Genomic DNA, 26,408 nt, shown 5'->3' with positions numbered 1-26,408 from the left:
TATCTACTTATGCTGGCATGCTTTTGAACTGCTAGGTTGGCAGGAGCTGGGACAGAGCAATGGGAGCTCACCCTGTTGCAGGTATTCGAACCGCCGACCTTCTGATTAGCAAGCCCAAGAGGTTAGAATACAGTGCTACCCACTCCCACAAAACACAATATATGACCACAAAACCATTATGGAGGGGGTTCAAATGATACAGCATCTCTCACATAAATATCTTGTCTAAATCTTACTTTATGGTTCTAAGTGTACTCTAATCATTTGTCTAAGACATCACCCTGACATACCCTTCTTGCCACTTCTGGAAATGCCTCCTATTCTCTATTATCCATTTTGCATCAAATAAAGTCCCACCATACAGCACTAAAATCCTGTGGGTGTGCTTTTCATTGTATCAAACCTGAGGATAAAGTGTTCTCTCTCTCTCTGATATTGCTATACGCCATGTGTTTCCACGCCAAATCTTCAAAGACACATTATCCAGGCTTTTCCATTGTCGTGCTATTGTTTTTCTAGCTGCCAACAAAAAAAAGCTTCATCAGAATCTCATGTTCTTATGTTCTTATTAGATCCTATAAATATTGATAAGATTTCCAGACAAGATTCTGTACGTATATTGGTGCAAAGAACAAAACATATTTTATAAGGGAAAGGTAGTAAAAATGTTATCTGCTGCCTGAGCGTATCCTGAATCTATATCTTCTCCCAGTCTGGCTGATGGTACGAAATTGGCTATTAATTTCATCACATTTATTTAAACCCCTCCACAGTGAAGCCTGAAACGACAGTAAACTTTCTTCTGTGATATTATGTAGATGAATTTTTGAAGCTTTTATGTTGTTTTAGTTTTATATCAGTTTCAATTTTATTTTTGTGTTGTTTGGGGTTTACTTTTCATTTTTTAAAACCCCCAGCAACTGGTAAGCACAATATTGCTGGCCACCATTTTTTAAAAAGCTTATTGTGGTGGGGGCGGGGAGTTGTTGGTTCTGAGCCCAGAAGAAAGGACCATTAGTGGTGTGACAACTGTCAGTCTCCCCCAGGCACAAGAACTGCAGCAACCTTTTTAATTGCTACAGGTTTGGCTGGGCCGACCACAACATTGTTTAGAGAGCCCTCACAAAAAGCTGCTGTTGTATAAAATAGCAGGCTGACAAAATAGCTCTAGCAAAACTGACAAGGAGTTTTCCTGGGGAACTGAAGTCCCTAGCTTAAAGCTTTGTTTCCAGCTTTTCGACCAGTTCACACCATCAAACTAATCTCTTGAAGAAATGTCAGGCTAAGGATGGGCCCACCTCAACCTCATGTGGTTTATTTTTATTTTATTTTAAGGAACCTGTGTGGTTCCACCAATGCATTTTAACTGCGGTAAAGAGCTCTCTGCAGAAGGCACGATCTGTGTTCAGTGATCCTGAATGTGCACCATGGTTAGGAAGGAAGGTAAGAAGCATCTGGTTGGGTCAAAGGTCCAACATTCTTCTCATGACTTCCCCAGCAGGTACCAGGTGGTCAACTAGAAATTGGTCCGTAGTCTTTCTGCCCCACGCAGGGAAGTTGCCTATTTCTATTCTCACCAACACATTTTCCTTAGAAGCTACAGCTACAAAGATGGCAACCAAGTCCTGCTCCTGTGGCCTGGTTCATGTTGTGTGCCTGCATGGGGAGAAATTTCTCAGCATGAACCAGCTCTGGGTGGGTCCATCATGCAATGCTGTGAAGTTTTGTTGGATGGAGAGAAGCAGAGATCGAATGAACACACCTGAATTTCTTTCTTTCAGACTATGCAGAGTTTATATTTCTGGGCCTCTTCCTCCTAGAGATGTCCTTGAAGATGTACGGGATGGGGCCCCGACTTTATTTCCATTCTTCTTTCAACTGCTTTGACTGTGGGGTAAGCACTGCGTAGATAAGAAGCAGAACAGAACAAGTGTGAATGGCAGAGCGGGGTAGAAGATTCTCTGGGGAACTGCGCTGATGTGTAGAAGATCCTGGAAGGGGAGAGGGGGTGGAAACGTGGTGTTATTGTAACACCTCCAAGAGCCAAATTACCATCTTGTCAGCGCAGGAATTGGCGGAGGAAATATAGTCATTTGAATGAAACAGATTGTTCATTCATATATTCACTTCATGGAGTCCACAAACATGTCATTTCTTCCAGCTCACTTTTTTTTTTAAAAAAAATGTTTTTATTAAACAATTTCAACATAACAATTTATCAATCCAAAAATTCGATTTCATTATTTTTCCCCTTTCCCCATCCCTCCCCCTCCCCCTCCCCCTCCCCCCCGGACTTTCTCCTCTCTGGTTTCTTTGCACATATTGTTCTCCGCATATTATAAAATTGAACATATCCTTGCCTTGTCTATCATATATTCAACTAATAAATTTATGGATATTTATTCAAAACCTGCCAAGGAGTCCAAGTCATTTTGTTGTCTTTCTAAGTAGTTTGTAAAAAGTTCCCACTCTTCCTTAAAGCCACGATTGTCCTTGCCACACAGTTTATATGTCAACTTGGCCAATTCCGCATAGCTCATCAATTTTTCTTGCCACTGTTCTTTCGTTGGGATTTCCTCGTTCTTCCATCCTTGTGCTAACAAGACTCTTGCCGCTGTTGTAGCATACATAAATAGATTTATTTATTTTTTTATTGGCAGGTCTTGTCTTACAATCCCTAACAAAAATGCTTCTGGTTCTTTTGCAAATGTCATTTTAAACATTTTTTTCAATTCGTTATATATCATTTACCAATATTTTTTTACTTCTCTACATTCCCACCACATATGATAAAAAGTACCTTCTTTTTCTTTACATTTCCAGCAAATATTTGACCCGGTTTTGTACATTTTTGCTATTTGTGCTGGTGTGATTTACCATCTGTACATCATCTTCATGTAATTTTCTTTCAAAAGAGAATAATCAGTAAATTTCAGATTTACTTTCCACAATTTTTCCCAGTCCAGCTCACTTTTTAAAGTCTCTTGTCAGGGAGACTTTGCCCTTCTGGGATCGCTGAGAGAGGATAGCTGAGAAGGTGGTTGAGATGTTGGGTGGATTTGCTCATTTGCGTCTTTCCATTCATAGGTGATTCAATGGTTTGTTTCTTCTGTATGTGTTTGATGACTCAGGTCACAGTGGGAAGCATCTTTGAAGTGGTTTGGACCATCTTCAGACCTGGAACCTCTTTTGGGATTAGCGTTTTACGAGCCCTGCGACTTCTAAGGATATTTAAAATCACAAAGTGAGTGAAACAAACGAGCTGATCCCTGTTTTTTCTCCTAAAATGTTCCCTGAGCAAATGTTACCCCCACTTTTCCTTGTGTCACCCTGTTGTTCCTCCTTGTTCCATCGACAACCCAGTTTCCCTGTCCCATTTATAACCTGTACTGTTGATAGTGTTTAATTCACCTGGCTAAGTAGCTAAACAATGAAAAATAAATTGGACAACACTGATCAAATAATGGAAACTCCCCTTCTGCCCCGACACACAGGCATGCACACACCTGCTGGCTAACAAAAGCCAGCCCAAGTTGAAAGAGCATTGCAATGCTTTAGGAAGCATGCTACAGTAACATCTGGATTTTCCAGGTATTGGGCTTCCTTGAGGAATTTGGTGGTCTCACTGATGAGTTCTATGAAGTCTATTATCAGCCTCCTCTTCCTCCTTTTCCTCTTCATTGTAGTCTTTGCCCTGCTTGGGATGCAGCTCTTTGGTGGCAGGTAAGTAGATGGCCAGGCCATGTTTGCTTGCTTTTTGAAATGCCGACTAGTATATCAGAATATTTCATAAAGCTGCCTCACTAGCTTTCACCAGATTGTTTATCCATAAAGCTACTTGCTTCTTCTCAAGCACCCTAAGGCAATTGCTTGCTTTATTCCTCCAACTTATAGTGGCCTGTTTGTACTCAGTGCTTTTTTTCTGAGGGGATGCAGGGGGGGCGCATACCCCTAAACAGTTTGTGAATCTAAGTTTGGCCTCATTGAGGGGCAATATTTCAATATCAGTAGGAAAATGAGAAAAAACAGCACTGTTCCTACTGATTTCTGGAGAGAATTACATGCCTTGGTTGCATGTGTTCTCCGGGTCTGTAGGTTTTTGCTGCACAGGCATTGAATTAACTCATCGCTGCAGAATTTGGCGTTCCTAAGAAACATCCCACCTCGCTTATGTAGGGTTTATTGCCTTCACTCCTGTAGAGAAAGACTTTAAAATGTGTAGGCCAGGCATAGGCAAACTCAGCCCTCCAGATGTTTTGGGACTACAGTTCCCATCATCCCTGACCACTGGTCCTGTTAGCTAGGGATCATGGGAGTTGTAGTCCCAAAACACCTGAAGGGCCGAGTTTGCCTATGCCTGGTGTAGGCCATGTATCTGATCCCAGGAAAGTAGTGCTAGATCTGGACAGTGCTATCAGGGACCAGGAGGTGGAACTGAGGGTCTTACACAGATCCCTACTGTTCTCTGTGGCTCCTGTTGCTGAATCTTGTTCGTCTTTTCTACTATTTGCTCTTAACTTTCCCTCCATTCTCTTCTGCCACCTTGTTCCACGTACATAGAGAATTATATCGAATCTTGAATCTTGGTTGCAGAATAGAGTATACAAAGTAGATAAACATGTGCAGGAGAGTGGGGTGCAGAAATACACACCACTTCCATCATATCTATGTGGAAATTACCAAAATGACAGTAGCAGGAGACGAGATAGAGGGGAGGACAAGGAGGCTGGGTAAATTAATCTGATGGTGGGCCAGAAGAAGAAGCTTGTTATAGCTTGTTTTGTTGTTGTTGTTTTTTTACTTCTTTACAGATTTAATTTTATGGATGGGACTCCTTCTGCAAACTTTGACACCTTCCCTGCAGCCATCATGACAGTTTTCCAGGTATAACTCTGGGGGCGAGGAGCCTGCAGCTGAAGAAATGAGCTCAGATGCCTGTGTCCTTTAGTAATGCTTCTTGTTTAAGTAGTCGGCTGTGATTCAGGGCAGGTGATAGGAGAGACACGAGGCTGCCTCTGAAAATGGTAATCAAGTTCTCACCCTTCCCGTCAGCAATGTGTAGTGCAGCTTAGTGTGGGGAAATGATGTCCAGGTCAAAATATAAAATTCCATGTTTGCTATGTGAGCAAAGGGTTAAGACGCATGGAGTTGCCTGTAAATTCCTAGAGGGCACTTTTGTGAGGCCACATCCTCTACTTGCCCAGGAAGGAAGGAACATAATCCTTATTACCGTATTTTTCGTTCTATAAGATGCACCAGACCACAAGACGCACCTAGTTTTTGGAGGAGGTAAACAAGAAAAAAAATATTCTGAATCTCAGAAGCCAGAACAGCAAGAGGGATCGCTGCGCAGTGAAAGCAGCAATCCCTCTTGCTGTTCCAGCTTCTGGGATAGCTGCGCATCCTGCATTCGCTCCATAAGACGCACACACATTTCCTCTTACTTTTTAGGAGGGAAAAAGTGAGTCTTATAGAGCAAAAAATATGGTAATTCCTCCCACCTGAGAAACACTCTCTTTCTCATCACGCAGCCTTAGGGGTAGGATGCACTGTCTGTGCTCTTCCAAGCACAGGTGCCATCTTTGATCTGAACCATGTGTTTTGTAATCTAGAAGTACAGTGGTACCTCAGGTTACATACGCTTCAGGTTACATACTCTTCAGGTCAAGAACTCCGCTAACCCAGAAATAGTGCTTCAGGTTAAGAACTTTGCTTCAGGATGAGAACAGAAAGCGTGCTCCGGCAGCGCAGCATCAGCAGGAGGCCCCATTAGCTAAAGTGGGGCTTCAGGTTAAGAACAGTTTCAGGTTAAGAACGGACCTCTGGAACGAATTAAGTACCTAACCTGAAGTACCACTGTATATTTTGCCTGACTTGTTTCACTGCCATTTTAAGTTGAGTCTGCAGCTTTATGTAAGCAAACAATATTTTTATGTTCTTGCATTAAGGACTTTGATGTTGTTATTTATGCAGAGGGATAAATAAATGGGAAGGTTCTATCTGCCAGAGGCAACCTGGATAATTACAGAAAGCTACAGAAAGTTTGGTCCCAAGTTTCCATGTGAATGTTGCAAAGGATGGTATATTTTTAACTCTGCCAAACTAGATGCTAATTTTACTCAAGTGTGTAAGTGGAAGGATAATTGATAAATAATATATACCATCCTGCCTCTCAAAGCCATCCCAACACTTAGCTCATGTCCTAACATCATTAAATGATTCATTTCCCAGTCCCTACGAGGCAACCACATAGGGACGCGGGTGGCGCTGTGGGTTAAATCACAGAGCCTAGGACTTGCCGATCAAAAGGTCGGCAGTTCGAATCCCTGCAATGGGGTGAGCTTCCATTGCTTGGTCCCTGTTCCTGCCAACCTAGCATTTTGAAAGCACGTCAAAGTGCAAGTAGATAAATAGGTAAATGGGAAGGTAAACGGCGTTTCCGTGCGCTGCTCTGGTTCGCCAGAAGCGGCTTAATCATGCTGGCCCGTTGCTCGGTCCCTGCTCCTGCCAACCTAGCAGTTCGAAAGCACGTCAAAGTGCAAGTAGATAAATAGGTACCGCTCCGGCGGGAAGGTAAACAGCGTTTCCGTGCGCTGCTCTGGTTCGCCAGAAGCGGCTTAGTCATGCTGGCCACATGACCCGGAAGCTGTACACTGGCTCTCTCAGCCAATAAAGCAAGATGAGCGCCGCAACCCCAGAGTTGGTCACGACTGGACCTAATGGTCAGGGGTCCCTTTACTTTACTTTTTATTATTTTATTGGGCTTTTCTTTGCCCCCACTTCCAACCTGTCTTTTCTAAATTAGGCAGTAAGACAGTAAGGCCTCTGAGGAAGGACTGTACCCGTTTTTACAGTTCTGACTATTCTTTTGCCTTATTGTTATATAAGAAAGGCAGAATTTGGGGCCAAGGAAAAATGGATGGTTGGTTAGATGAAGGAAGGAAACGGTGCCTTCCTTCTTTATTTCATTCCTTCCTTTTTTTCCCTTTGTGTCATTTGTTTCAGTGACTTAGTAGGCTCTCCATAACTGAAACATCCTCTTCTGAAGTGTAAAATAAGGACGTTGTTATAAGAGCTGCTTGTTTGTTTAGATTTTGACAGGGGAAGACTGGAATGAAGTGATGTACAATGGAATTCGCTCCCAAGGTGGCGTCAGCTCAGGAATGTGGTCGTCCATCTACTTCATCATCCTCACACTTTTTGGAAACTGTATCCTTCCTATTGCTCTGCCATGATGGTGGTTCTGATGTGATATTTTGTAAATTTCAGCACCATGGAGAGAAGTAGCCTGAGAACACTTCTGTCAATGTTGCTGCATTTTCTTGGATTTTTAGAGTCAAAGAGGAACTGCATTACCAATCTCTACACCAGGGGTCAGAAACCTTTTACAGAAGGGGGCCGGTCCACTGTCCCTCAGACCTTGTGGGGGGTTTGAAAAAAAAAATGAATGAATTCTTATGCCCCACGAATAACCCAGGAACAGGATCAGGCACCACAAGCAGCCTTAGATTGCCTACCCATGTTCTACACCATGGTTTGTTTGTACCAAAGTGTTGCCATGGTCGGCTGCAAAACAGGAGGGGATGGGAGGAAGAGTTGCAATTTCTCCCCAGGCAATTTTTCTAATCCATTTTTTTTTATCTCCCACTAGGAGAAAAAAAATTCCTTTGTAAAAGTAGCAGGAGAGGCCCAATTTAAAAAATAAGAATACTTGGAGGGGGAGGGTTATGTATTCCTCACCCTCCTCCATCTCCCTTGATCCAGAAGTTGAATTTCAGTTTTTAAAAGCTCTGTGGCGACTGATAATGCATCTCCTGGCATCTTGTCTAGTTTGAATTTTATCTTGACTTGCTGTTTGGCCCAAATGACTGTCCTTTTAGTCATAAGCAGCCCATCTCCTTCGCTTTGCCATATTCCTGAGTCTAGGCACCAAGAGACACTTGTAGAAGTGGTCCTGTGTTTGAAATCATAGCCCTTGGGTAGGTGAGGCTGTTATCATTTTTCTGTGGTTGGCAGGATCCCATGCCAAACTGACGATATTTGAAGGAAAGATATAAAAGGAAGATCACATGGGATATAACCACATCATTTTGCTAAGTTTCTAGATTGGTATAGTGAAGACACAGAAAACTCCCCTATGATCATGTGAGAGTCCATCTTTCAACCCGTCCTGGTGCAGTATAGGCCCCTAATATGGGGGGGGGGGGAGTGCCATTATCCTCTTCCACAAGGCAGGAATGTCTGTATGATGTCCATCCATCTGGTCTAATCGGATGCTTCATTCACCCTCAACTCTTTTAGATACCCTGCTTAATGTTTTCTTGGCCATTGCTGTGGATAACCTAGCTAATGCGCAGGAGCTGACAAAGGTAAATCTAGACTTCTTTGGAAATAGCCACTTTAGCTCCATCCAGACTGTAATATATTCTTAGTGACGCGGATATAATTTTGATGGGACACGATTTGAGCCCCTGCTCACCAGAGCAAAACCACAGAAGATACTGAGTGGCAAGTCCTCACTCTGGAATATGCGAGATTGTTTTTAAAAATACAGACCATTGGTCCATCTGGCCCAGCGTTAAATATATTGACTGGCAACGAGTATTAAAAATGATAATAGATTACCACGGAAAACAACCCAATTAAAAAAGAGAATAAAGATTTAAAAGAGAATAAAGCAGCAAAGATCCCTGGAAACTACACAGTGCAAACAAGCAGTTAAAAGCATCCCTAAAGTTCCAAGGGAGAGGTGCCCTGACAAAGGAGGCCCTGTTCCTAGTTTTCTCTCACTGCCTTGAATTCCCAGTACCTATTATTTTCCCTCACTGATTAAATTTCTAAAAAAAAATTCCTTCCAGTAGCACCTTAAAGACCAACTAAGTTAGTTTTTGGTATGAGCTTTCGTGTGCATGCACACTTCTTCAGATACATGGCAGACCAACACGGCTACCTATCTGTAACTGTGATTAAATTTCTGTGAGATGTGACTGGCCAATTCTTTCTGCAACCACGGCAAAAGCAACTGACATGCCTGGTTGAGTTTTGTTTTTGATCTCTCAACCTTTCCCTGAGACAGGAGGGCTTGTGGGGCTTGTGCAGGAGAATTTGCCAAGGGATCGTTTCCTTTCAGGGCCAAACCGGGCACAACACCATTCATGAAATGACCATTTCTGCAAATGGCTTCTTAAAAGTAAATTGCTGGGTTGGGGCCCCAAGCCAGATGGCGACCCTCCCTAGTGTGGAGGATGGGAGGCTACTGTGGTCCTGAGGACCTCACCAAAGTCTGGAGCCAGTGTGGTGTAGTGGTTAAGAGCAGTAGACTCATAATCTGGTGAACCAGGTTTGCTTCCCTGCTCCTCCGCATGTAGCTGCTGGGTGACCTTGGGCTAGTCACACTTCTCTGAAATCTCTCAGTCTCACTCATCTCACAGAGTGTTTGTTGTAGGTGAGGAAGGGAAAAGGAGATTGTTAGCCGCTTTGAGACTCCTTAGGGTAGTGATAAAGCGGGATATCAAATCCAAACTCCTCCTCTTCTTCTGATCTGGATTTTTCCACACTTTTTTACTTTTTAAAAAGCCTTTCACACAATTGCTAATTGCATGTATGGCATTGCATCTACTTTGGCCCTCAGATTACCTGTTTGATGGCAACGGTCATTCCGTTTATTACAAAGGTCAGGGTTTATTACAGTCAGTGCTCTGAAAGCACCGTGCCCCAAATGTTATTTGTTTTCCTCCAAATCCTCTGGTATCTGACAGTGGAACAGTTATCATTAACTAACAATTATGAGTTGGGGCCATGCCAAGGAAGGCTTCACTGGGAATTGGTGTGTGACGGTGTTCCAGGAAACCACACGGGTTACAGTGAGCTAGCTAAGCAACCGGGCCGGTTCCCGCTCTCAGAGTGGGAATGGAATGATCCCGTTCCATATCTCCCATTTCCAGCACAGATTCATCAACTTGTACTTCCTGGACTCCAAGCAAGACTCCCCAGTGCAAATGTATCTCTGACATGGCTAATGTGGGTGTAATAGAGCGTAGTAATCGATGGCATTGTCTAATTTAACTCTGAAGCAGACAAATGCACATCTCCCCAGCAGGAGAGAGAGAGGGCCCCCCACAGTATTTTGTGCCCACGTAATTAATAAAAATGACACCTAGAAGGAAGTGGAAGCAGAATGGTGGCGGTAACTTGCCCAATTCAGAAGTAAGCTGTAAATATACCAGCTGTGGAGAGGGCAGTGTCGTGCCCTCCTTCTGCATTGCTCCAAGAATCATCTTGAGGTGTGTGACTCAGTTCTAGCTGACCTACAGAAACAAGCACTGCTGAGGCAAAGCAGGGCAGATTTGGTAAGGTTTGGTAGGACCTCAGCTCCTCTAGTGAAGTCAAGGAAAGGAGGCAGTGCTGGTTGGCTTATATCCCCTCCCAGTGATGAGCAGGCCTCCTCTGGTCAGATGGGAAGACAGAGAAGAAGGTCTCCCTCTGGTGATGGAAGCTAGAAGCAACTGCCCTTAGCTCTGAGGGGTCAGAGACCCTGAGACTGTGGCACTCAGAGGTGTTTGGAGGAAGAGTGGGGTGTAAGTGTGATAAACAATAATAGTAACTTCAGAGGTGAAAGTAAATGCAACCTCTTTTCCAGGCCAATGCAACTTACAAGAAGCTCCCTGTTCAGATAATGTTTGCTATATGTGTATCCATGAGTGAGCAGTCCTATTTAGGGTCCACTCTGCTCACCCCGAAAAGCAGGAGGGGCTAGAAAAGGTGCCCTAAACAGAGTCTGCCTCCCGCTCCCCCTGACTGGATTACCATGCCCAGTGGGGTCACCACCCAGTGGTTGTAAAAGACAATTGAAATTTGGAACATGGAATATACGGACTTTGTTGGATAACACAGATAATGAGCGTCCTGAACGCAGAACTGCCATCGTTGCAAGAGAGCTGTGTGCTGAAAATGCTTTTCAGAGCTTAAGAACGGCCCTGCTGGGACAGACCAAAGATCCATCTAGCTCAGCCACTGGTTTCCAACAATGCCCATCCAGTTACTACTGGGAAGCCCAGAATGGGGCATGAAGGCAACAGCTCCTTCCTGCTGGTATACTCACCCACACATGGAATTATCTAGTGATAAGGAACTTTCAGGCCACAAACAGGGAAATATTGTATGTCTATCCAGTTGAGAGGCTTATTCTCCATTTGTCTAATCTGCTTTTAACTCCCTCTAATCCTCTAGTGGTCATCACCGTATCTTGTACAGCAAATTCCATAAATCAATTAGGAAGAGTGTGAAGTGTCCTGAGCCTGCTGCCAGTTGGGTGACACACACACAAACACAACTTCAACTTCTTGTTCTTTGCAAAAGAAAAGCTGGCTCATGATCAGTTTCTAGCTTCAAAAACAACCGCAGGAATCTCCAAATCCTGTAAACAGAGATGACAGTGAAATGTCCATTTGTTTATTGAGTTCCATTTGTGAATTGCTTTGATTTAACAATAACACATAAAACAATTTCAGATATAGAACAGTTCAGATTAAATGCTGGCACAACCTGGGATTTAAAAGACAAGCAAACTCCACTTAAAAGGCTTGTTGAAGAAGACAATTAAGACCACATCTGCCTGATATGTAATGGGAGGCAATTTGAATTGGCAGCTGCCTCCATGAATGTGACTTACTTCCAAGTAGCCATGCTTGGGACTGAGGTCTTAGGACTTAGAAGTCAGTTCCCGTCTAGTCACCTTCATGTGATGCAGTGTTGTCAAGATTTTTAAAAGCTTTGACTTCAAGAATTTGATTTCAAAAACAACTGGTTTCATCTCAAAATTAGAGTCATAAGTGGTTCCACAGAATAAAAAATAATTCCTTCCAGTAGCACCTGGAGGCAGTAAGAGATTTTACTTTCTTGGGCTCCATGATCACTGCAGATGGTGACTGCAGTCACGAAATTAAAAGACGCCTGCTTCTTGGGAGAAAAGCAATGACAAACCTAGACAGCATCTTAAAAAGCAGAGACATGACCTTGCCAACAAAGGTCCGTATAGTAAAAGCTATGGTTTTCCCAGTAGTGATGTATGGAAGTGAAAGCTGGACCATCAAGAAGGCTGATCTTGAGAGTCCCATGGACTGCAAGAAGATCAAACCTATCCATTCTGAAGGAAATCAGCCCTGAGTGCTCACTGGAAGGACAGATCCTGAAGCTGAGGCTCCAATACTTTGGCCACCTCATGAGAAGAGAAGACTCCCTGGAAAAGACCCTGATGTTGGGAAAGATTGAGGGCACAAGGAGAAGGGGACGACAGAGGACGAGGTGGCTGGACAGTGTTCTCGAAGCTATGAACATGAGTCTGACCAAACTGCAGGAGGCAGTGGAAGACAGGAGTGCCTGGTGTGCTCTGGTCCATGGGGTCACGAAGAGTCGGACATGACTAAATGACTAAACAACAACAGCAGCAAGCACCTTAGAGACCAACTAAGTTTGTTATTGGTATGAGCTTTCATCTGCATGCACACTTCACGAAAGCTCATACCGATAACAAACTTAGTTGGTATCTAAGGTGCTACTGGAAGGAATTTTTTTGTTTGTTTGTTTCGACTATGGCAGACCAACATGGCTACCTACCTGTAACTAGAACTCTGGTTCCACAGGTCTCTTCTTGCTCTGTGGTTACCTCTCCGATAATTCTGTTCGTGAAAGTTGGATGTGATTTTCAGTCTTATAACTAGGGGTTCCTGGGTTGCAAACTGGAAATGCACAGTGTCCCTTTGAATTCCAGGATGCACCGAGGAACAAGGCACCCATAGCTTTCCTGGGCTCTGCCGTCTGCTCCATTTTCCTGCCTGCTCTAGCAAACAGTACTTAAGCTGTTTAACAGAGCACTTGGAGAGCAGTGGTGGTGTGATAGATGTGAGAAGCCTGTTACATCTGTGAATTTAAAGTGACCATGTAGACCTCTGTGTTGCAGCCTGGCAGCTGCTCTTATAACAAAGATCATAACATGTGAGAAAATAGTAAATTCTGCTGTGTTCCCTTTTAACCAGCTCCTTTGTCTTTTATTTAGGATAAATAAGGTATACTATTCATTGTATCAAATTGTAGATTTCAACGGAAGTCTTATAAAGTTCAACGGAAAAAGCAGAAGACCCAGTGGATCAGTTCATTCTATAGTCAGTTCATGCATAAGGTCCATACATGTATAAGTGTCTATTCCACCTGTCTGTTCATAGGGTCCAATAATCCACGTGAAGAGTTGTTAGAGTTCCACAGAATCCTTTCACAGAGTCTGAGACAAGGATTTTCAGAATATTAGCCTTGTTTCGCCACCCTAGGCTTCATCAGTAGTCCAGGCTCATATGTAATATGAACTGACTATAGAATGAATGACCGCTCCCCGCTTAAAACGGGGGGGCGCCCTTTGGGTGGACGCGTGCAGCCCCTAGATCTGGAGCAGCTCCATCAGCATAGGCTTGGCTTTGCCTTCCCTCAGGTGGGATACCTGGAGGTCTCTGCCTACCTCAGTCAGTTGTCCAATCCCACCCGGGGGAAGCGTTGCCAAGGAGACCAGGCCAGGTAGGGGAGGGATTACCTGCCCACACAATAGAGGGAGGATCTTACCTGGGAATCCTCACTTGGCTCCAGAGCTTCTCCCACCCTACCCACCCTCAGTTAATGTCTTATTTTGCAGGTTAACTTTCCTTCACAGGTTAACTTTTCTTCACAGGTATGCGGGCGCTGCTACGTTAAGGTCGCTGTTAAAGGGCCGGAAAGGAACTTCCCTGCATTGGCAGGTTTCGCCTTTCCCATAGCAAAACGTCTCAACTTTGGCAGTATCAGGCCTTGGGCGGAATCCTTTAGTCCATCTTCCTCTTCGCGATGGCGATACCAGGGTTCCCCGTTAAAGGGGTTTCTGAAGGGAGGCTTTAACCGTACACCGAAAGGTCGTCATTGCTCTCCCCTGCGGCGGCGGCGTAACGGGGGCCTCTATCTCTGCTTGAACATATGTTCTCCAGAGCCGGCCCATCCCCCCCCCACTGGATAACCCTGATGCTCCCTAGGTCCCCGGCTGGGGACTGGGGAGGGAGAACGCCCAAAGCCTGAGCCAAGGTCTATCCACATTTGAAATTTAATAAAGTTGTGGCCAATTTAATCCCATAGCACGTTGTCTTGAGTCATTATTCCACATGGGGGGGGGACCGCGTGGGATCTGGGGACTCCGCCTGTCCACGCAATGAACTGATCCGCTGGGTCTTCTGCTTTTTTCGTTGAACTTTATAAGACTTCCCTTGAAATCTACAATTTAATACAATGAATAGTATACCTTATTTATTCAAAAGTACAGCTGGTTATGTCTTGTGTGTTTATTGAGTATGTTTCATGTAATCATAAGTTTGTTGTTGTTTTTTTTTTATTTATTTAGGATGAGCAAGAGGAAGAAGAGGCTTTTAATCAGAAGCACGCCTTGCAGAAAGCCAAGGAAGTCAGTCCAATGTCTGCTCCCAACATGCCTGCTATAGAGTGAGTGGCCTCGTCCATCATAGGGCACCCTCTCCTCACCCCCTGAAAACTTTTTATGGTCATGCCGATTGCATTCACATTCGAAAGAAAGAGAAATCCCTCTGTAGAGCCTAAAGCAAATTTGTTGGTTGCCGCTCAGGTGAAAGATCTGAGAGGTTTCAAGGAAAGCCAAAATATTGTTTAGTTGAGGTTTCTGCATTTTTCATGCAGCTTCTGAGCATCCTTAGGTTACCACTAGAAAGGAAAATATGGAGTTGATTTCGAGGTCCCTCTTCAGGTGATGCACTTGAGAAACCTTGTGGAAACTCAACGATGTTTGATCAGAAGAGCAAAATTTTCCCAAAAGGTTTAGGGATACAGTGGTGCCTCGCAAGATGAAATTAATCCGTTCCGCGAGTCTCTTCGTCTTGCGGTTTTTTCGTCTTGCGAAGCACGGCTATTAGCGGCTTAGCGGCTATTTACAGCTTAGTGGCTTAGCGGCTATTAACAGCTTAGCGGCTTTAAGAAAAAGGGAAAAAACTCGCAAGAATTCGCAAGACTTCTGTCTTGCGAAGCAAGCCCATAGGGAAATTCGTCTAGCGAAGCGACGCAAAAACCGAAAAACCCATTCGTCTTGCGTGTTTTTCGTTTTGCGATGCATTTGTCTTGCGGGGCACCACTGTATTCTTAGCACTGTGCAGACACCTCAGCAGCGTCAAACTTGCAAGCATTTGTGCAAAGCTAGGAGGGGAGGGATGCAGTAAAGTAGCAGACTTACCATCACGGATTCATAGGGCTGGAAGAGTTTAGATTGTTAAAAACAGTGTGAAAACGAAAACGTTCTTAGTTCATCAAGTTGTTAGGAAGGTTTTCTCCATTCCAACACCAGCATCTTTTTTTAAAAAAGGGGGGGGAGAGATTTGCTCCATCATTGAGGAAATTAATCCTAATCATAGCCACCTAGAACAGGGGTAGGCAACCTAAGGCCCGGGGGCCGGATCCGGCCCAATCAATCTGGCCCCCGGACAGTCCAGGAATCAGCGTGTTTTTACATGAGTAGAATGTGTCCTTTTATTTAAAATGCATCTCTGGGTTATTTCTGGGGCTTAGGAATTCGTTCATTCCACCCCCCCCCAAATATGGTCCAGCCCACGGCTGAAAAAGTTTGCTGACCCCTGACCCCTGACCTAGAACTTGGTCTCCAAGTCCCTCTTTTTTACCCTTCTGTCGACATGTTTGTTTGTCAAATCTACTAGATCAGGTAAGATTCCTTTAAATGGGATCACACCTTTCCCGAGGGTACATTGAATTGTTCCATCCCAACGGCTTTCCATTTGGCAGCAGCCACCATGTGCAGGGTTTAGACAGAGAGCAGGCCTAAATACTTTGTCCAGAGAGACCCTGAGCTCATTCATATGTTACTGGGGTGGTTGTCAGCATCGCCCTTGAGCCAGTGCCACCAACTGGACTCATGCACTTCAGCCCGACTGGGCTAGGCGAGCTGGGTAGCACTTCCAGAGACCACCTTCTGCACAGGAACAGGTCAAAGTGCTGTGGACTCACAGCTTAGAGTTGTGAGCACCGGATTCACTTCCACAAGAAGACAGTCGTCGCACAGCAGAGTATAGCAGAGTCTAGCAGAGCATAAACGACTCAGAGAGCAGCTCTGTAGAATATCTTCTTTATTCTGTCTACAACTATTATACAACTATATACAGAGCTTAATGGGTTCTAAGCATAAATGAATGCTAAACTGCACTGAGTGTCTGCAGCTGCTCTTAGCAGCAACCTTATCTATACACACGATCTCTAACACTGAATCTCTCTCTCTCCGACACACTGACTGACTGACTGACTCGGTGCTGGAGTAGAATAAGTAGAGAGCAGAACACTGCTCCTCCTCTCTGGAGAGTCAGCAGAGATCATCAGGAGATTCTTGGATATGGGAGGGGTGAAATCTCCTCAGTGGTAGAGTAGCCCCTGTACAGCTTCTCCCTTCTGGCCGCCTTCCACCCTGTGAGAATGTCCTCATTTCACACTTGTAAGCCAGAATGTATTGCATATCTAGCTTCAGTGGCCCTGGTGGGAAAGGGATGCTGCTCTGCAAAGTGCCTACGTGATGCAGCCTACTCATGGGATGCAAATATTTTTGCATCAGCTGTGAGGTGGGGAAGCCAAAAGCAAGGCTCCAGCTCTGCAGCATCAAATATGTCCCACTGCTAACCTGCTGCCTCTAATGCTTCATGCCTCTAGGGCACAGGGAAAATGCTGAAATTAAGAGTATCTTTGGGAAGAAGCGTGGGGAAAAGTGAGGGTTGAGAAGAAAGATGCAGTTAGCTAGACATATTCCATTGCAGTAGATCACTCCACCATAGCTGTCAACTTTAAGATTTGAAAATAAGGGATCAACAGCCTCCAAAATAAGGGATCAGCAGCCTCACCTGTCCCGGGGACAGTCTACAGGATATCTAACAATCCGGGATAGCAGCGGGAAGCAGCGGGAAACGGCGCTGGAATAAGGGAATTTCCTGCAAAAAAAGGGAAGGTTGACAGCTATGCCCTCCACCTTTGAAGCAGTAATAAAAATGCTGCAAAGCAAACTTGAAAAATATTTAGTGGTGCTGCTTCACTGAAGTCCTTCTAGCTCAGGGGTCAGCAAACATTTTCAGCAGGGGGCCGGTCCACTGTCCCTCAGACCTTGTGGGGGGCGAGATTATATATTTGGCGGGGGGGAAATGAATGAATTCCTATGCCCCACAAATAACCCAGAGATGCATTTTAAATAAAAGGGCACATTCTACTCACATAAAAACACGCTGATTCCCAGACCGTCCGCGGGCCGGATTTAGAAGGCGATTGGGCTGGATCCGGCCCCTGGGCCTTAGTTTGCCTACCCGTGTTCTAACTTTTGGGAACTGGGTGGAGAGCCAAAACTTCAGGTGGGGGTTGGGATATGCAAAAGCCCCCTTGTCTTATGAGAAGCTCTGAAGAATGGCAGTGAAGGAAAGCTGGTCCATTCTTGGCTGCAGCAGCAGAAGTCCCAGAAGTAACCAACATCCCAATCAAATGTTCCACAGCTATGCTAGAGTAAGGGTGCTTGCATGCTGAAAAGTACGACAGATTGGATGCTGATGTATGAAAGGATCGGAATGTCTGGATCTTGGTGTGTGTGGGCCTGGATATGAGGAGTGCTGGCCACAAGGATTTGGCGCATGGTGATAGTCTTGGGTGCCCACAAGCCTCCATCTCTGGTGCAAGGGAGTGTTCCCAGGTGGGTCAGTTTGCAGTTTGTATGTGGATATGATGTGCTCTATTTGAGAGGCTGAATTTCATGGGTGCTCACAGATTAAATAGGTTTTATGGGTGATGCGTGTAACACAAACGCGTTATAATATATGTGTGCACATTGCAATATGTCCATGCTATCATACGTGCATAGGTGTGGGGGGGAGGGGGGAGCAGTCGTCATTCCCCCCCCCCCCCCGAACGGTGTATTTCTAGTAATTATGAGGAATTAAAATGGAATCATAAAAATGGTCTTAAAATCCACTATCCTTTTTTTTAAAAAAATGTAATGGGTAAGAATCAGACTTCAAACATTACACAGGAATCTTACCATATGCATACACACACGTTTTGCTAAAATATACCCCCCTCACACGCATTTTAAATCTTGAAATGATGCCCTTGTTTCTGCCACACCTAGTACAGAAAAGCCCCGATCACCATGGGCTATGGATTTGCATATAATACAAGATTTTACACTTATTTGTGTCTTTCTTCACGGTTGATTCTATAGGCACAGAAGAAGTTACTATTCTTTAGTGAATCCTGCTAATTCACCCTCTGTGCATTTTTATTTGCATGTTGGAGGCCTGGATTCTCAAATTTTCAGAAACGTTGTGGTTTCTGCTTTTAATGTCTTCATTCTATGGTTCTCCACTATTCATGCTATCAAAGGTGTTGGTAGAGGCTTGATTATTCTCCAGTGGCTGCACTCCTTCCATGTCTTCTGTATTCTTACATTTCCAGAATGGGTAGGTTGGAGCCGCAGCCAAGTAGCCAACCACATTACTCCCATAACTTCAAAACCGGGCCTATTTCCATTTCACATATCTTTTCAGTTCAAATTGTCTGCCAGAGAACCCCTGTGTGTCTATCACAAAGTTCCAGTGCACTGTAGAGTATTCTGGAACGTGTTCTAGAGCACACTGCTCATCCAAAACATGGACTTGGACTACTGCAATGCGCTCTACGTGGAGCTACCTTTGAAGGTGACTCGGAAACTGCAATTAATCCAGAATGCAGCAGCTAGACTGGTGACTGGGAGCGGCTGCCGAGACCATATAACACTGGTCCTGAAATATCTTCATTGGCCCCCAGTATGTTTCCGAGCACAATTCAAAGTGTTGGTGCTGACCTTTAAAGCCCCAAATGGACTCGGTTCAGTATACCTGAAGGAGCGTCTCCACCCCCATCGTTTTACACAGACACTGAGGTCCAGCACCGAGGGCCTTCTGGCGGTTCCCTCACTGCGAGAAGTCAAGTTACAGGGAACCAGGTAGAGGGCCTTCTTGATAGTGGCACCCACCCTGTGGAACTCCCTCCCACCAGATGTCAAAGAGAACAACAACTACCAGACTTTTGGAAGACATCTGAAGGCAGCCCTGTTTAGGGAAGCTTTTAATGTTTGATGTATCACATTATTTTAATATTTTTTGGAAGCTGCCCAGAGTGGCTGGAGAAGCCCAGCCAGATGGGCGGGGTATAAATAAATAAATAAATAAATAAATAAATAAATAAATAAATAATATTACAACTTAAAAACAAGATTAAAATACAACATTAAAACATCTAAACATTAAAACATTAAAATGCAGCCTCATCACAGGAGGAGAAAGGAAAAAAGAAAGTGGGGGAGGGAATCAAATTGACTCCAAGCCAAAGGCCAGGTGGAACAACTCTGTCTTACAGGCCCTGCGGAAATGAATAAATAATGAAGGAAAGACCATACATGGTATAATTTGTATTGTGTTGTCACTTTAGATTGGAGGAAATTTATGCATATGTACTGCTTTAACAGATAACAGCTATGTATATTAAGCAGGCCCCACCCTTTTGGACTTGCTCAGCTTTTGGAGAATGATCCCACTGAGCCATTCTTGCTAGCAATAAACACCTTTTGTTTTCTCACCGCCCAGATCTCTTTACCAGCATTGCTAGTTGCCGTCCTTATCTTGAAATGCTTGAAATGGGGATCACTTCAGGTTTCAGGTGGGCAGAAGCATAAACACTCCCACTGAGCTTTGACCCTCGGCACACTCAGCTCTCTGTGCATATAAGCAAGTGTAGAGCAATTGTTTTCAAGTACCTGATATTTTGTATACTGGCCATTTCCTAGCTGTGCAGAAGCGGATATCCTCTACTCTCCTGTATTCATATTTAATGTCCTGTACCTGAGCGAGGTGTGGATTATGAATGACATCTGTGCACAAGTGTTAGAGCACCCCTGGCTCTCTGTTTGAGCATCTGTGTAGTTGTACGCCCTGGGAGTGCGGAGACTGCGTGACAATGTCATAGACTGAACCCATGCGTTTTTCTTCCCCAGAAGAGACAGGAGGAGGAGACACCACATGTCGATGTGGGAACCGCGCACCAGCAACCTGTATGTGTGCATGTGACTGCTTGTTGTGAGAGGTTTTGTGTGTGTACGTGAAAGACTTGCTTTGTGAGGTTTGTGTGTGTGTGTGTGTTACTTTGTGTTTGTGTCGTGTGAATATGTATGTAGGTACGTGTGCGAACCAATCCCCTGTGAATTAGTGTGGGCCTATAATTTGTGTGTGTTATATTTGTACAAGTGTGCGTGTGTTCATTCGCATTGTGTGCCTCTGGGTGGTGGTGCGATGTGTACCTAGGAAGCATCTTAACATCACTATCAGGGTGTGCGTATGTGTGTACATTTCTACACAAACACACACACACACATTTCTCTATGTATATTTGTGTAGGCAAAATTAAGTTGTACTCTGTGGGTGTCGGTGCTTGCTGACATGTGTCAAGCAGTATGTGTGTGTGTTTTGTGTGTGTGTGTATGCCTGCGTTGGTACGTCTGTCTGTTCACAGTGTTCCTGTGTGCAGTTTTTACAATATTTTATAAACCCAACAAAACACCCTCAGAATACTCAATGCTGCAGACAGGCGTTCTCTTGACAGAAATCTCACCAGAGCTTTACGTCTCTTTGGAATACCCTATCAAGAGAAACGACCATGAGACTAGATGAACATTACGTGCCAGAAATGACGGATAGGTCAGTCAGTACGGAATGAAGCTCTCAATTTTAGGATCATGGCTTCAAGCCCCACGTTGGGCAAATGTTTCTTGCCTTCCAAGGGCTAGATGGCTCTCATTCTCCTTTCCAACTCCACAATTCTACGCAGAGAGTTTAGCTTTGTGAGTGATGGCACACCTTCACTAAAAATGCTCAAGCTTCCAGAAATTCAAAGCCAAAATCTGGGAATATCGGGCAGTTTGATTCTCTGTGCATTTACTCACAAGTAAGTTGCCCTTTGTGCCATGGAGAATCAGTTTGAATGGCAGCCTTAGTGGGTAGGGGTGGTAACAAGAGATGAGAGGCACTGCTCAGCTCTCAAGATAAGACTTTGGGTCTCTAACTGGTCTGGGGTGGACTTTGCTCCCAAGTCCTGGTGCTGAGCAGCTAGACCAGGCTTCCTCAAGCTCGGCCCTCCAGATGTTTTTGGCCTACAACTCCCATGATCCCTAGCTAGCAGGACCAGTGGTCAGGGATGATGGGAACTGTAGTCTCAAAACATCTGGAGGGCCGAAGTTGAAGAAGCCTGATCTAGACATAGTGGTTTAAATGAGGCTTGGCACTGCATGCCGCCCCTTTCGTGGTTCCTGCTTGCACCCAGAGCATGGGTCCCACTGCCTGCCCTTCTCCTGCTGGCTGATCCTCACCCCCTGCAGAGCCGTAATGGAAATGTCCCATTTGCCTTCTAGATGGGCCGGCCCTGACTGGCCCCTGCTCTTTCACGCAACAGCACACAAACGAACATGGCTGTTTGCACATATTTCCTTGCTCAACTGAACTGCAGATTTATTTAAAATTAACGTACAAGCAGAATGATGCCATGGACTTAGGCTATATGGTGGGGGGGGGGGCAGGTAAAGTTAAAGGGACCCCTGTCCATTAAGTCCAGTCGCAGACGACTCTGGGGTTGCGGCGCTCATCTCGCTTTACAGACTGAGGAAGCCGACATTTGTCCACAGACAGTTTTTCCGGGTCATGTGGCCAGCAGCACTAAGCCGCTTCTGGCGAGCCAGAGCAGTGCACAGAAACGCCATTTACCTTCCCGCCAGAGTGGTACCTATTTATCTACTTGCACTTTGGCATGCTTTCGAACTGCTAGGTTGGCAGGAGCAGGAACTGAGCGACGGGAGCTCGCCCCATCACAGGGATTGTTAAAAAAAGAAGCTTCTTTGTTTTGGTGATTGTGTCCTGTTTCTTTATGTGCATTCCCCTGTCGCTTGGGACATGTGGGGCGGGGCGGTTTCTAGTTATCTGTGGATCTCATACACGTGGGCCTGATTCTCTCCAGATCCTGCAGATGGTGTGATTTTCGAAGGGCTGAGAAATTCCATTGGCTGGGCTGTCTATTTGTGAAATTCAGGGGAGCAGAGAATCAAGTCTCCGTATGTGATGTCTGAATGGTGGCAGGTGCATGCTGTATGTACTGGTTTGTATTCTTGTGTTTCTGGCAGGGCGCAGGTGGACTGAACCCCTTTGTTTTCCTTTCCCAGGAGGGAGAGGAGAAGGAGGCATCATATGTCTGTGTGGGAACAGCGGACCAGCCAGCTGCGCCGCCACATGCAGATGTCCAGCCAGGAGGGCATCAACAAGGACGACCCTTCTCTTCTCAACCCTCATGCCAACGCGTTTCGGAGGAGAAGGCTGCTGGAGAACAGCGGCCTCGAAAAGAACGAGGAGGAGCGGACGGAAAGGTCAGAGCGGGCAAACGAAGAAGGGACGGCCCTGCAAATCCCAGGTTCCAATCCCTGCCCAGGCAGCAAGGAAGACCAGAAGGGTGCGTGGCACCACAAATCCTTCCACGGGAACTGTGATCTGAACGAGCAGGAAGGCGGAGCGAGCGTGACCTTTGAGGACAGGGCCCGGCTTAGGCAAAGCCAGAGGCGTAGCCGACATCGCAGGGTGAGGACGGAAGCCAAGGAGAACAGGTCAGCCAGCCAAGAGGCTGGCCCCGAAGCGGTCAGCCCCGCAGAGGGAGAGCAGAACCAGGAGCAGAAGAAGAACGAGGAAGAAAAGGAGGGCTTGATAGAAAAGGAGCCGGTGGTTGGCGAGGAGCTGAAAAGGTAAGGGGCGCAAGGGAAAACCAAGAACACTCACATGGGGAATGATATATAATGAATTGAAAAAGATGTTTAAAATAACGTTTGTAAAAACAAACAAACCCAGAAGTCATTAACTGGCCATGCTGGATCATCATTGGGTGGTGGGAAATGAGAATTTCTACACGTTCAGATGATGTAGAAATTACAGCAGTATTAGCTTGGCCATAGAGTGTGCAAACTGCTGTTTTGGCGTAAAGTAGCTGTCAAGTTGGCTGAAAGCCAGAGCCAAACCACCTGGCACAGAAAACAAGAGGCAGGGAGAAAGCGCTAGGACTGAAGAGAACATGATAATTCATCTGCAATTTTTATATATATATATTTAAAAAATCAGATAGTTTTATTGTCCCATAACAAATAAAGTACAACAAAAACATCTCTCTCTCTCTACAATGCAGAAGCACATGCGGAATTTTTTTCTTAAAGCTGGCAGGCTTATATTATTATAAATCTGTCTTTTTGTGTATGACTCTTTTGAATTCCTGGCTTGTTTCTTTGTGTGCTAGTTGAATTACTTTCAGAGAATATAATGCTGTTCTGTGCAGTTTGACACCTTTTTTTCTGGCACCTCTTTCTAAGCAAAGTTACACAAACACATTTTTAGTTGGCCATGAAAACAGTGCCCTCTCAGATTCCTAATTATTGGTCTGGCCATGCTACACGTTGCAAGCAATACTTTTTCGCTGCCCGGAGATGCAGGGATGGAAAGTGTGATAGATGGATCTGTGTATTCGTTCTTCTCAACAAGCAGCAGCACCGTCAAACAAAGCTGCTGAACACAGATTCAAATACACAGCCACCCCCATCTCCTCTTTCCCTTCTCGGCTGTTGTGCCTGTCGATTATGTATGCTGCAAACCCATTGCTGGCCCCTAAGACATGTTGCTGCCTGAGCAGGGCCAGCAAATGCCCCGTCCATCAAGCCAAGGTGCCCAGTTACCGTGCATGGGACACAGGTGGCTCTGTGATCTAAACCACTGAGCCTCTTGGGTTTGCCAATCAGAAGGTCGGCAGTTCGAATCCCCGAGACGGGGTGAGCTCCCGTTGCTCTGTCCCAGATTCTGCCAACCTAGCAGCTCGAAAGCACACCAGTGCAAGTAGATAAATAGGTTCCACTGTGGCGGGAAAGTAAACGGCGTTTCTGTGCACTCTGGCTTCCATCACGGTGTCCCATTGTGCCGCAAGTGGTTTAGTCCTGCTGGCCACATGACCCGGAAAGCTGTCTGTGGACAAACTCTGGCTCCTCGGCCTGAAAGAGAGATGAGTGCCGCAACCCTATAGTCACCTTTGACTGGACTTAACCATCCAGGGGTCCTTTACCTTTACCTTGCCCAATTACCCGAAGGCCGGGAAAGTTATTTTGGTACACGAGGCCAGAAATTCCACATGCATCAACCCCAGTCTCTGGCAGTCAGTGAGGAAAGTTCACTAAGAATGTAGTCAGTTGTTAAGACTATCTAATAAGGGCTGAAGGAACCAGAATGGTTTCTGAAGCCATTGTCCTAAAAGCCTCCTCAGTCTTTGAGCCTCACCTGGCAAGCTTCTGAGCAGTTGGAGCTGGCAAACTGATATTAGCAGCTTTCCCTCGAATCTGAATTCTAGAGTTCAGTCAGGTCTGACCTTAAAGGATGGTCCTAGAATTTGGATCCTGGTCAGGTGGATGGTTGCTTGCAGCACCCACAATTCACCAGCAACATACCATGAAGCAGTATATTTTTAGGACCCTGGAGATCTTGAAAATGGCAAGTGAAGACAGGTAATGGAAGGGGATTCAAAAGTGGATGGGGTCTCCTCCCAGTTTTGTTTCTGGGATGTTTTGCACATTCGCAGTACGTTAGGACTACCATATATCTGGATTTTCCCAGACATAACCGGGATTTCAAAGGCAGAAATGATGTCCGGGGGAAATTTCAGAAATGTGGCGCTTTGTCCTGGATCTTAGGCAAGTCAATCGAAAGAAAGCTCAACAATTTTTGGGGTCTTTCTAGAAAAAGTTCAACAACCTTTGGGGTGTCCTGGTTTTTACTTTCAGGTTACTTTTAATTTGATTTGTTGTATTCTATTCTAACAGACTAAAATTCAGCATTAACAACCCAAGCACTTAAGGGGGGTGACTGTTTTCGATATATGCTTCTGTGTGGAATGATTGTTCCAATTTCTGAAATCAGGAGGTGTTAATTATTCTGGTTTTAATTAAGTTTGCAATCAAATGGTGTGAGCTGAGTGCAGATGTGCCTAAAGTTTCTCATTCTCCCCTCCTCTATTTTTAAACCAGCCCACAACTTTCTTTGGCAGCTGCTATAGTTTAGGGGAGGGATGCGGGTGGCGCTGTGGGTTAAACCAAAGAGCCTAGGGCTTGTTGATCAGAAGGTCAGTGGTTCGAATCCCCATGACAGAGTGAGCTCCCGTTGCTTGGTTCCTGCTCCTGCCAACCTAGCAGTTCAAAAGTACGAAGTAGATAAATAGGTACCGCTCCAGCAGGAAGGTAAATGGCATTTCCCTGCGCTGCTCTGGTTTGCCAGAAGCGGCTTAGTCATGCTGGACACATGACCCGGAAGCTGTACGCCGGCTCCCTTGGCCAATAAAGCGAGATGAGCGCCGCAACTCCAGAGTCGGTCACGATTGGACCTAATGGTCAGGGGTCCCTTTACCTTTACTTTTATAGTTTAGGGGCTGTGAGCAATGACATTCCCAATTCAGATCTTACAGGGCAACTTTCGGGAAGCCACATCAACCCCACCACAATAGGAACAAAGATCATGCCATAATAATTTTGCTCATTCATTGTTACTTTTTCCCCCGCTGCAAACTAAAGCTGCTTATATATATAAATCACAACCCTCTTGAGAATCCTGGGAGAGGTTATTTACACCAATTCCTAGAGCCCTTAACAGAATACGGCTCTCAGGATTCTTTTGTGGGGATGTAGGTGTGCTTTAAATATATGGTTTGTACACCGCCTACCGCGACTACCCCTGTGGAGGTGTTTACACCACCTGCCCAACAGGATCCTGGCACATCTTGCAGAAGTCCTGCAAGCAGTGCTTTTGCAATGATTTGTGAGTTGGTGTATCTGGAAAAGCTTTGGAAGTGTTATGTAAATGCTGTAGGCAATGTTTTTGTTCTCACTGCCCACCAGCGCAGTTTCTTGGTCTCTGCCACTTCCTCTCTGTGTGAGCTTGTCTTCTCCTCCATGTAGGACCAATGAAGCCCCAGCAAAAGATGCCGAGTTTCCAGCAGCCCCCCAAGAGCCAAGCCCCTCGGAAGGCCACCTTGAGCTGGACAAAGGCAAGGATGCTAGTCCAACTGAGCAGGACGGCAGCAGCCTGGATACAAGTGAGCAGGCACTCCTAGGGGACCTGCCCATGGAGACAGGCAGGACTATCAGCAGGAGCGAACCCGATCTCTCCTCCGTCACAACCAACCTGGAGAAAGCCACCGAGAGCACCACCATCATGATTGACGTCCAAGACTCTGCTGTGGTACAGAGTGAGGAT

General features: G+C 45.3%; 1 protein-coding gene across 3 annotated transcripts in view; it reads left to right on the top strand.

Annotated features, from left to right (window-relative positions):
* Positions 1-26,408, top strand: part of CACNA1E (calcium voltage-gated channel subunit alpha1 E) — a 505,628-nt gene that overhangs the window by 374,604 nt on the left and 104,616 nt on the right. For 2 of the 3 annotated variants that reach the window (XM_081914515.1, XM_081914517.1), the window contains exons 14-23: positions 1,782-1,894; positions 3,132-3,244; positions 3,592-3,723; positions 4,812-4,884; positions 7,092-7,209; positions 8,302-8,369; positions 14,411-14,508; positions 20,096-20,152; positions 22,307-22,876; positions 26,111-26,400. In XM_081914515.1, the coding sequence (XP_081770641.1) occupies positions 1,782-1,894; positions 3,132-3,244; positions 3,592-3,723; positions 4,812-4,884; positions 7,092-7,209; positions 8,302-8,369; positions 14,411-14,508; positions 20,096-20,152; positions 22,307-22,876; positions 26,111-26,400 (1,632 nt within the window). The remainder of the gene's footprint in view (positions 1-1,781; positions 1,895-3,131; positions 3,245-3,591; positions 3,724-4,811; positions 4,885-7,091; positions 7,210-8,301; positions 8,370-14,410; positions 14,509-20,095; positions 20,153-22,306; positions 22,877-26,110; positions 26,401-26,408) is intronic. The other variant, XM_081914516.1, reaches the window with a different exon arrangement.

Source organism: Podarcis melisellensis (assembly GCF_964234715.1).
Source record: "Podarcis melisellensis genome assembly, chromosome: 6".
NCBI lineage: Eukaryota > Metazoa > Chordata > Lepidosauria > Squamata > Lacertidae > Podarcis > Podarcis melisellensis.
The sequence above is the reverse complement of the archived record's forward strand: the minus strand, read 5'-3'. Positions and strand labels throughout refer to the sequence as shown.